The sequence below is a fragment of the Ctenopharyngodon idella genome, chromosome 5, assembly GCF_019924925.1.
Source record: "Ctenopharyngodon idella isolate HZGC_01 chromosome 5, HZGC01, whole genome shotgun sequence".
In the NCBI taxonomy this organism is placed as follows: domain Eukaryota; kingdom Metazoa; phylum Chordata; class Actinopteri; order Cypriniformes; family Xenocyprididae; genus Ctenopharyngodon; species Ctenopharyngodon idella.
Window position 1 is genome coordinate 11293609 of NC_067224.1, and position 11526 is coordinate 11305134.

The following is an 11526-nucleotide window of genomic DNA, read 5'->3' on the forward strand; positions in this document are numbered from 1 at the left end:
CTGAATCTAGTACAGGGAATAGTGTTCTGATCCGAGGAATTGGGTTGGAAGTGTTCTCTGCTCCTTTGCATAGATTTCAGTTAGAGTCTGAACTTGTGCATGGAGAAGTTGAGATTGCTTTACGACCTTCATTACCTGTGGAAGGCGTGGATTTAATTTTAGGAAATAATTTGGCCTGAAACCGTGTGTGGCGTGCTGTTGTACCTCCAGTTGTGAAAACAACTCCAAATTTGTCTGCAGAGGCAGATAAGAGCGTCCAAGATTTTCCTGATGTTTTCTTATCCTGTGCGGTAATTCAAGCTACGAGTACCAAAATAAGTGTGTCCCAGAATAAAGGTGAAGTAGAAAAATGATGCATCCTTCATCAATTTCCCGTGATGAGTTAATTTTGACTTAGGATAAAGACACTGGGTTGACGACATTGTTTGAGGCTGTTAAGTCCAATGGTGAAATTGAAAGCGCGGCTTCTGGTTATTTTCTGAATAATGGCGTTTTAGTCCACAAATGGACGCCTTGTAATGATTGTGTTGTGGGTGAACTCATATTTCAAATTGTGATTCCAGAAGGGTTGTGTAATTTGGTGTTTAAAACGGCTCATAGCTGGGTATTTAGGGGTAAAGAAAACCTACAATAGCACAATGCGCTATTTTTTTCTGGCCTTGATTAAAAAGAGATGTGTCGAGCTTTATAAAAACGTGCCATATTTGTCAACTGGTAGGTAAACCTAATGAAGTCTTGGCACCGGTGCCGTTGTATCCCATTCCTGCTGTGAGCAACCCTTTTGAATATCTGACTATTAATTGTGTTGGCCCCTTAAGTCTGTCTAAAGCGGGTTCTATTTATATTTTAACTGTCAAGTCAAGTCACCTTTATTTATATAGCGCTTTTTACAATGTAGATTGTGTCAAAGCAGCTTTACATTGATAACTGGTACATTGTTTGGCTGCACAGCAGCTCTTAAAAGAATAGTGTCAATGCAGGCAGATCAAAGCACTGTTGAATATCAAATGTCAAGTCAAATGTCAAGTGTCCCCAACTAAGCAAGCCAGAGGCGACAGCGGCAAGGAACCCAAACTCCATCAGGTGACATCAGGTGTCATGTGTCAGACGACTTGCTATTCTGATCGTTCTCAGAAAATGAAGTGTAACTTAGTGAATACTAATCACAAAAAAATTAGACTTATGTCTAAAGAAATGTTGAAATGTCAGGTTTTAAATAGTGTAAGTCAAATTGAAAACAAAAATTCTCTGTTTATGTAATCTGTATGAAAAGAGAGCCATGTCAGAAGTCCATGATTCAGCTCATTATCCGCTAATGCGGCCACGCCCACGGAGCGAGCGCTATTCAGACGCAAATTCTGAGACAATACATGTATACATCGTCGCAATCGTGTACTTATTGTCTTCAAAGGTGTCTATCTGCATGTTATAGCCATGGTTAGCGATCTCTGGAAGCCTCTGTTAGTTCCTGGAATGTCACATGGTATGCCTGTTCTTCACTGAGACATTTGTGGACTAAAGGTGCACAGAGCGCCCTCCGGCTGCAAGTATGAATTGAAAACACAGTATCCAGCGCTCATAGTGATGACAATAAATATAGAATAAATATTACTCCTCTGTATAGAAAATTGACATAAACATATGAAAATCCATCAATATTTTTCCAAATGTGCATGCTTTTAAGCATATTAAGAAATGATGGTCAATATAAGATTTTAAGAGTAAAACAGAGAAAATGTGAAGCTTGAGGCTTAGAGCTTTTTAATGATGTATAGTTTGTCAACTGCACATTAACATTTAGGCTATATAACAAATATAGTAGCCTATATGAAATGCCATAGAGGTAGGAATGTTCAGACGCTTTGCATCACAGAAATACATTATATTTTAAAGTATATTAAAATAGAAAACCATAATTTGGTTAGAGACTTGAGACTTCTTTTAAAAACATTAGTAATGCGTCCAATCTTTTGACTGGTACTGTAATTTAACATAGGCCTATACAAAATTTTCTTCACATGATGTGCAATAATATGTACATGCATGAGATCACAAAAATCATGTTTTTTTTGAGTGGACATTAATCCTGTAATGAGCGTGATCACAGAGGGTTTTTTCACATAGCCTACCTGACTGAAAGGCCTCATTATGCGGCTCATTATGCAGCTCATTATGCGGATCTTTTGTCTTCTCAGGTGTGAATCACAGCATTATTCATGAAGATTCACACCTCCACGCATACTGTGTTTCTTGACAAAAAGTGACTTACAAAATTTGAATTAATATATTGTTTTATATGAACGAGAAGGCAGGATAATTTTTACATAATTTTTAAGCAAAAACTCTAGTCTACAACCTCCAATACCCAGAAGTCTTGTGAACACATATATAATATTATTTTTTTGGCCTTATTTCAGTAACTTAAGTTTTTTGTTTTTTCAATAACCACGCATAAACGTTATTCCTTCAAAAATTCAAACATGTACATACATGTTGCTCACATATTATGATAGCGTAGTTCGTGCTGAATACAGTGTAATGACACTTTTTCCATTAATATGTTTATTAATAACTGAAAAAAGCACATATGTCAGGCCCCAAAAATCCTCAGACCCCAGAGGGTTAATTGTTTAATTGTTGTTTTTTTTAATTCACTATTTATTTAATTATTTCATTTTGAGTAATCCATACCATTGAGGGACAAAAGTTTCTTCTTCAATATTAGTAATTTAATATCATAATTTCTAGTGATTATGTGGAGTTGCGGAATGCATTCAAAGAGATCTCTTAAAGACACCATGAATTCAAAATGGGCATGGAATATTGGAATATTGGAGTGAAATATTGTAGTGTTTATTATAAATGATTTATCTTTTTACATTTATTTTTAAACCATCTTTAATCAAAATAACTTTCCCTTCCACTTTTAACTGCATCTCTTCTCATCTCTGATGGTGTTCACGAGTGTGAAAATAACCTTTCCCCTCCAGCAACCTTCACTCACAGGGGAGCATATCAATCCACTTTTTAAGTCTGACATCACATCACAGTTTTCGGGTCCAAATGCTCTTTTAGATGTCAAAAGCAAACAAAAACCGTGTGCTGTCATACCAAAAAAAAAATTAAAAAAAATTCATAATCATAACCTTTATCTCTATACCGAAATCTCAGATGGCCAGACAGTGATTTATCTTTTATGGATTGTTTAAACATTGTTGTCCGGGATGCCGTGAGCCTGGAGACTAGTGTACACTGTGAGTTTTTAGCTTAAATGTATAATATTGATAAATGGTGCACTGTAAAAAATAAATAGTTGAGAAAATGTAAAAAAGTAAGGCAACTTGATGCAGTAAGACTTTTGAATTGTCTCAACAATTATTTTTTAGTTCTTCTCAGTAAAGATACTTTGTTTAGCCAACGTAAATTTGTTCGTTCATGCAATGTTGATTGTCGTGTTTTGCTAATACAATTATTCTTGTCACAGCAACTGAAACAACAATTACTGTTATTGAGTTAATTAATTTTTTCTGTTTCCTGGATGAAAAAAAGTGAATTTGTAAAATAAAGTATGTCACCACACTATCTTTATTACTATCCTTTTTTAGTTCTTCTCAGTAAAGATACTTTGTTTAGCCGATGTAAATTTGTTCGTTCATGCAATGTGTCAGGCACACGGACGGAGGCAGGCAGGTAAGTGTTAAACAGGTAGTTTTATTGAGACAGAGGCACGGACACTGGTAGATGGAGAATGCAGGTGAGTGAATGAATAAGCACTTTGGAGCAGTCACTTAGCTGGAGTGTAACTGATGATGTCTTTGTAGGTGAAGCATCCACAGGGAATGGAGAACAGACGATGGAAGACGAACGGAAGAGGATATGGGAATCTCAAGTGAGTAACAGGTAAGGAGTCCAGGTAAGAGACGTAGTGCTTTCCATAGACGAGACCAGATGCTGAGTGAAGTGTGTGAGGGCCTTTTGAGTGGTGCAGATGATGAGTGACAGCTGGTGGTGATCAGTGATTGCAGATGAGGAACCAGAGGGATGCTGGGAAGTGGAGTCCGGGGAAGGTGAGACAGACGGTGACAGTACTCCCCCCTCCCGGTAGGTGCAAGGGAGGGCGTCCTGGGTGATACGGGGTAGGTCGTCTCCAGGACGGTACTGGCTGACCGGGGCGCCATTGAAGATCAGGCAGCTTGGGAAGCCATGGCGGTGCTAGCCATTTGGGAGGCCATGGCGGTGCTGGCCATTCGGGACGCCATGGCGGTGCTGGCCATTCGGGATGCCATGGCGGGGCAGGCCATTCAGGACACCATGGCAGGGCAGGCCCCTCGGGTTCCGTGGCCTTGGCTAAGACCCCAGGCTCGGCCACCAAGGTCGGGAACGGATAGCCCTTGGGTGAGACTTGGGTGAGACTCTGGGTGTTAGGGCTAGAAAAGACTCTTGAACGGGCTTGTGGGTTGGAGCGGGCTCGTGGGCTGGAGCAGACTCGAGGGCTGGAGTGGAGCCTGGAGCAGGTTCAAGGACTGGAGCGGGCTCAGGGACCGGAGCCGATGTGTGTGTTGCCCCAGACACACATAAACGCTAACGCCATGATAGGTACAATGAGGTCCTCTGGGCTAGGAGCTGGAGCCATCATAGGACTCGGGACGAGGATGGGAGTCTCTTCAGAACTCGGGACGAAGGAGAGAGTCGCCTCTGGACTCGGGACGAAGGAGAGAGTCACCTCTGGACGACGGAGAGAGTCGCCTCTGGTCTCGGGACGAAGGAGAGAGTCGCCTCTGGACTCGGGACGAAGGAGGGAGTCGCCTCTGGGCTCGGGACGAAGGAGAGAGTCGCCTCTGGACTTGGGATGAAGGAGAGAGTCGCCTCTGGATGAAGGAGAGAGTCGCCTCTGGACTCGGGACGAAGGAGGGAGTCGCCTCTGGACGAAGGAGAGAGTCGCCTCTGGACTCGGGACGAAGGAGAGAGTCGCCTCTGGACGAAGGAGAGAGTTGCCTCTGGACGAAGGGACTCGTCCCGAGTCCGAGTCCCTCTGGACTCGGGACGAAGGAGAGAGTCGCCTCTGGACGAAGGAGAGAGTTGCCTCTGGACGAAGGAGAGAGTTGCCTCTGGATGAAGGGACTCGTCCCGAGTCCGAGTCCCTCTGGACTCGGGACGAAGGAGAGAGTTGCCTAAGACTTAGGCTAGTTAAAACTATACAAAGATTATCCACTGTTTAACAATTGGCATTTTTAACCTGTTTAACGCAATGATTTTATATCTAATAATACACCGTCTGCTCGTAAATATGCAATTCATTGCATGTATTAAATTTAAAGTAATATTAATACTTACAGTCGTATGACAATAAATTTTAGATCCTCGAAGAATCAGGATTTGCGAAATCCATCATGGCATGGAGAAAATGAGGAGGAGCTAAAGCACAAAACGGAGAAGGAAACGGCACGATTTTCTGGCTCAGCACGCATGCGCAAACTATTTAGTACTTAGCATTGCAGTTCAACATAAAATTGTTTGTCCAGAAAACTTTGTTTAACGTACAATGTCAGAAACAGTAATTTGCTCTGGTCCCCTTCCTGTTCGTCAGAGTGATGAGATAGTTAGCAGATTATCATCACTCAATGGCTGGCTGTCTAAGTAGTGTCCGCAGAATAACATAGGTTTCATAGACAATTGGAAAAGTTTTTGGGGCAGACCTGACCTGTTGAAAAGAGATGGTATTCATCCCTCCTGGGATGGTGCTGCTCTTCTCTCTAGTAATATGTCATATAGTCTTAAAGCTGAAACATGACAAACTGGGGCCCAGGTCAGGAAGCAGACAGACCGGCTAAACTGACCGTCTGCTAGCTGTCTCACGTCACAGAAGTCAGATAAATCCCAACACATAGAAACTCTTTCACCTAGATATTATCACATAGAGACTGTGTCTGTATCCCGAGATGATTAGTAAATACAAAGAACTTCCAAACCCATTTAAGGGTAAAAATTTAATTGATGTTCAACAAATAAAAAACAGAGATAATACTGATAAACAAATGATAAAGCTTGGGTTGCTGAATATTAGATCCCTTTCTTCAAAAGCACTTATTGTAAATGATATTATCACAGACAATAATCTAGATGTGCTGTCTATAATCTAGATAACCTGGTTAAAACCAGACGATTACATTACTTTAAATGAGTCTAGCCCTCAAGGTTACGATTATCGACACAATCCTCGTCAGAAAGGCAAAGGGGGAGGTGTTGCTGTAATTTTATAGTAATATTTACAGTATTACTCAAAAGTCTTTCAAATATAATTCCTTCGAAGTGATGGTGCTTTATGTAACATTATGTAAGTTGACATTTGTGCTGGCTACTGTATACAGGCCACCAGGACACCATACAGACTTTATCAAAGAATTTGCTGATTTTCTATCAGAGTTAGTACTAGCTGCGGATAAAGCCCTTGTTGTTGGTGATTTTAATATCCATGTAGATAATGATAAAGATGCATTGGGATTGGCATTTACAGACATTCTAAACTCTATTGGAGTTAGACAACACGTGTCAGGACCCACTCATTGTCGTAATCATACTTTAGATCTAATATTGTCAAGAAGAATTGAATAATATTAGTCTCTTTGTTTATCCCGAGGTTTACCGTAGTCAGCTGTATCCGGGCCGTATCCATGTTTTTTCTCCATTTTAACACCTGTTTGCCACCTGATGTCACCTGTTGGAGTTTGGGTTCCTTGCCGCTGTCGCCTTTGGCTTGCTTAGTTGGGGACACTTGACATTTGATATTCAACAGTGTTTTGATCTCCCTGCATTGACACCATTGTATGCGAACTTAACTGAGCTGGATGATATCACTGTTTACTCCAGTGCTGATATAGATAAATTAACTAAATTAATAACTATTGATTCTTACATCGGAATGAATCAATACTGAATTTACTTAAGATGGATAATGACACCATTTTTTAAGAGCTGCTGTGCAGCCAAAATTATATACCAGTTATCACTGTAAAGCTGCTTTGACACAATTTGCATTGTTAAAAGCGCTATATAAATAAAGGTGACTTGATTTGACTTGACTTGACTTCTGCAACATCAGCAGCTCAGAAGTATTAAAAAAAATATATATATAAAACAAATACTGAAACAGTTGATAATCATAGCAGATCACTGAAATATTGAGAAATAGCAGATTCAGTTAGAGGCATAGTCAAGTGTTGATGTTCCTTTCATTACATGGACATACAGTAAAATAGGACTCTTTGAATTTGTTTTGTTCATTGTGGATGCAGAACAACACAGAGGAGCAGAGAGAAAAAAAATGTCTGGGTGAGGGAGATGAATAGTTGAAGGAGGAGAAGAGTAGTTGGATCAGGACAAGGGAGAAGAATAGTTAGGGGAGAGAAGTGAAGTGATAGAACAACGGAAGTGATGTCTCGCACTCATTGAAGTATAAGCGTATAAGTTCTGATCACTTCCGTCATCAGAACGCGTTTTTAGACCTCACCAACCGGATGCGCAAGGCAGTTGGACATAGTGATGTTTTAGAGGTGAAAAATGATATAAATACTGTTCAGTTTCTCGCACAAACCGATCGTTTCATGTCTTAGGACATCAATGTGTCGCAGGGTTTAATTTGGATTTGTCTGTGCATGTTTTTTTTTACTCTTATAGATGGAGTTGGGGGGGGGGGGGTACTGTCACAGAGGCCACACCAGACCCTTCAGCTCCACCCACTCGTTCAAATTCACCCGAATTCCAATTGGACACACCTGCACCAGCTACAGCCATCCTTCCATCTGCATCTGTCCTCTGCTACCATTGTTAATAAACTTTGTGAACGATCATACCTGTGTTGATTACTTCTGTCCACTGACACATCACCTTTACATGCAAGTTCTATCTGCAGGTTGTGATTGAGTCCCTCTCTAAACAGAGTCTTAAGTGCTACATCATTCCATCCACTTTGAGCTGCTAGCATTCTGAATTCTATAGCATAGTCAGCTGCTGAGCGAGAACCCTGGCATAAATAGAGCAGTTGGACAGAAATATCCTTACCTCCCTAAATATTCAAATACTTCATGTAGTTGTGAAGTAATCAAATGAAGTTTGAAGTTGCATGTCTCTCTCTCAAATTGCTGATGCCCAGTCTAATGCTCTCCTCATTGGATGGATGTACAGAACTGTGAGGGTTCTAGTCCTCCCTCTCTCTGCCACTTGTAATGTATAGTTTTGTTTCATGTTCATGGTTCATGTCTTTTATAATGTAGTTTGATCCATGTTACTTGTTTGTGTCATGCTTCCCTTGCTACTCATGTGCTCCCTTAGTCAATGTGTCATGTGCTGATTGGTTGTTTATGGTCATGTGGTTTCTCAGTTCTGTTCTGTCTTTTGTTCCCTTGTTCCTTGTGTCTCTTGCCCATTGGTTATCGTAGTCATGTGTTCAGTAAGTTCATGTATTTTAAGCCATTGTTTTCCATGTTACTTTGTCATGTATTGGATTTATGTAACCCTGCTGTTGGTGAGTGGTTTTGTCAAGTCTGCTCATCATCAAGTCTGCTTATGTCCAAGTCAAGTGGTTGCTTTGTTTGTTTTTCATTAGTTTCAATAAACTGCACATGGGTTCATCAGCTCGCCTTCGTTTGAACTGATTGTTACAGAATACACAACCATTATCCATAAACCCAGCAGTTTTACCCCCTGGAGCTCGTCTTCTCCTTCTACGCCAAGGCAACCATTCCATAGAGGATCATACACAAGACTTCTTGGACCTTGCTCACCAATCTGACTTTCCAGATAAGTCACTTATTTTTTATCAGAGTAGTCTTAATGCTCCTTTGAAAACGCAACTTTCCTGTCTTCAGACAAGATGGCCGCTATGCCAGAGTTACTTCACGTCATGCCCGCCAGTCTAGAGACTGTTCACATCATGCCTGCCCAGCCAGAGATTGTTCATGTCATGGCTGCCCAGCCAGAGGCTGTTCACATCATGCCTGCCAAGTCTGAGCCTGTTCACGTTATGCCTGCCACGCCTGAGTCTCTTCACAAGATGGCTGCCATGCCTGAGCCCTCAACCAAGATGGCTACCATGCCTGAGCCCTCAGCCGAGATGGCTGCCACGCCTGAGCCCTCAGCCGAGATGGTTGTCACACCAGAGTCTCTAGAGTGTGCAGCACTTACAATTCTGGCCACAGCTATCCTGTGTGTATCCTGGGCCACACACACATCCATGCCAGAGCCTCTCCACATCATGGCCACCACGCCAGAGCCTCTGCCACTGCACCACGACCCATGTCTGTCACTGTACCTTGATCCAGGCCTGCCAATGCTCCACAGCCTGTCACTGTACCATGACCCATGTCTGTCACTGCACCATGATCCAGGTCCATCACTGCTCCACAGCCTAGGTCTGCCAGTGCACCAGGACCCTCTGCTCCACGGATCAGGTCTGCCAGTGCACCAGGAACCTCTGCTCCACAGACCAGGTCTTAGTCATGTGTTCACTAAGTTCATGTATTTAAAGCCATTGTTTTCCATGTTACTTTGTTGTGTATTGGATTTATGTAACCCTGCTGTTGGTGAGTGGTTTTGTCAAGTCTGCTCATTGTCAAGTCTGCTCATTGTCAAGTCTGCTTATTGTCAAGTCTGCTTATGTCCAAGTCAAGTGCTTGCTTTGTTTGTTTGTGACTTAGTTTCAATAAACTGCACATGGGTTCATCAACTCGCCTTCAGTTGGACTGATTGTTACACCACTCTTCTTTCCCTACCATCCTTGATCAACGTATACAAACAAAATCATTATGAAGATTTACTATGACTAGAAATATATGTACTACTGTTAGAGAGAGTAAAAATAGGACACCTTGGTCGGCTTTAATTGTAATTAGCTGTGTTTGGAATAATTATTATTTAACTTTGGGATTACAAATTTAAGAATCTGTTTAAGATCAGCTGATCCTACATCCTGACATAACCTCACATGAAATACTAAGGTGAAGTATATTGTATTTAACATTTTGAGGTAAAGATAATGACAATTTAAGGAGATCAAGGCAGGCAGCCCAGGTGTCTGTAACATTAACCTTTTGTCTTCATGCACTTCCTGACCATTTGGCACCTATGCATTTGAATGACACCGTTATGCTGATTAGATCATGGCTGGGAAATGTAGGGAATGGGCTGATTCCTGCACTGCATTTGCATGCTTTGTTTAGATTGTCCCCACCTCTACTCTATGTATCCCTCCCCCTTGAATGTATATGAACTACCAAGTACGCTGCCTTAGTTGGACTTGGATGACTACAGCGACGCACAGCGCGTTTCTCAATAAAGAGTAACTTCTGCTTGAAAGATATCCCAACGTCTGATTTAAATGTGCTTTTATCAGTTTTGAAAGCAGTCTGTTAGCATTCAAAAAATGGGCTGCAAATATATACTGTTTTGCAGATGGTGAAGTATGAATAAAAGTAAATAAACAAACAAATAAATGTGCTGCAATCATTGAATCAGTGAACTTTATAGATCTTGCCTCTCATTTACATCTGGTCAAAGAACTTTTTTAACATCACAGCATATATTTTCACAAGTCATGCATCGTGGGGAAAAAAAAGCCATGAATGCTGGATCCATCCTTGTGCCTCAACTTCTCCACAGGCTTCTTCCATAACATGAAGAAGACTTACATGGTTGTAAAGGTTGCGATCATATACTTTCCATCTTCAAGAGGAGAATATGCTGGAAGAAACGCCATCCTGAAATGTGGGTGATGTTCAAACCACTCTTGCACCAGTGTTGAATGGTGAAAATGGACGTTGTCCCACACAACTACACAATTTCTCTCAATTTTCTATTGATTACCCTGCAGAAAGTGGATTTCATTGAGGGAGTTTAAAAAAATTAGGACCCTTCTGTTGTGAGGCCCCAAGACAGCGTTGTGTGCCACAACACCAGTGGATTGCAGTACTCGTTGTCCAGGGACATTGACTGTGGCACAATGTTTATATTGGGCTGAACTCTCTGTCCAGCTTCTCTCGAGGAAAGACCATAATTTATGACATGGTCAGTTAGGTTGACTCTGATTTCATTTGAAACCCATCTGTACCCTATCCTTCTACCTCTACTCCCTCCTCTTATACCTTGCTCTCCCCTTTCCCTCTGTCGACGTATTCTTTTATTTTCTTCTATTGCTCTTTTCACTAATACTCCAATCTCCTCTATGTCTACTTCTCCATCTTCTCCTCTTCCTACATCTTCAACTCTTCTTGCTCCATCTCCTCTTCCTATACAATCTATTCCTTTCTTCTCATCTCTTTCTACCTCTTCCACTGTTCCTCTCCCTCTCAATATTACCCTTCCTACCTTTTTTGTTGTTTTCTTTTCCCGTTTTAAAGTTTTTGTAATTGAGATAGCTATGTAAACAATTAGGACATTTGCATTTCCTGTGTTGTGTGTATTACTGGTAACACTTTATAATAACTCACGCTATGAAAAATTAGTTAAGCATTAGTAAATAGTCAATTCATCATT

At 41.2% G+C, this 11526-nt stretch overlaps 1 protein-coding gene across 1 annotated transcript in view; it reads left to right on the forward strand.

Annotated features, from left to right (window-relative positions):
- Positions 1-10327, forward strand: part of LOC127512682 (uncharacterized) — a 124340-nt gene extending 114013 nt beyond the window's left edge. The window contains exon 2 of the mRNA XM_051893829.1: positions 6196-10327. Within this exon, the coding sequence (XP_051749789.1) occupies positions 8870-9817 (948 nt within the window). The 5' untranslated portion in view covers positions 6196-8869 and the 3' untranslated portion in view covers positions 9818-10327. The remainder of the gene's footprint in view (positions 1-6195) is intronic.
- The last annotated feature ends 1199 nt before the right edge of the window (positions 10328-11526 follow it).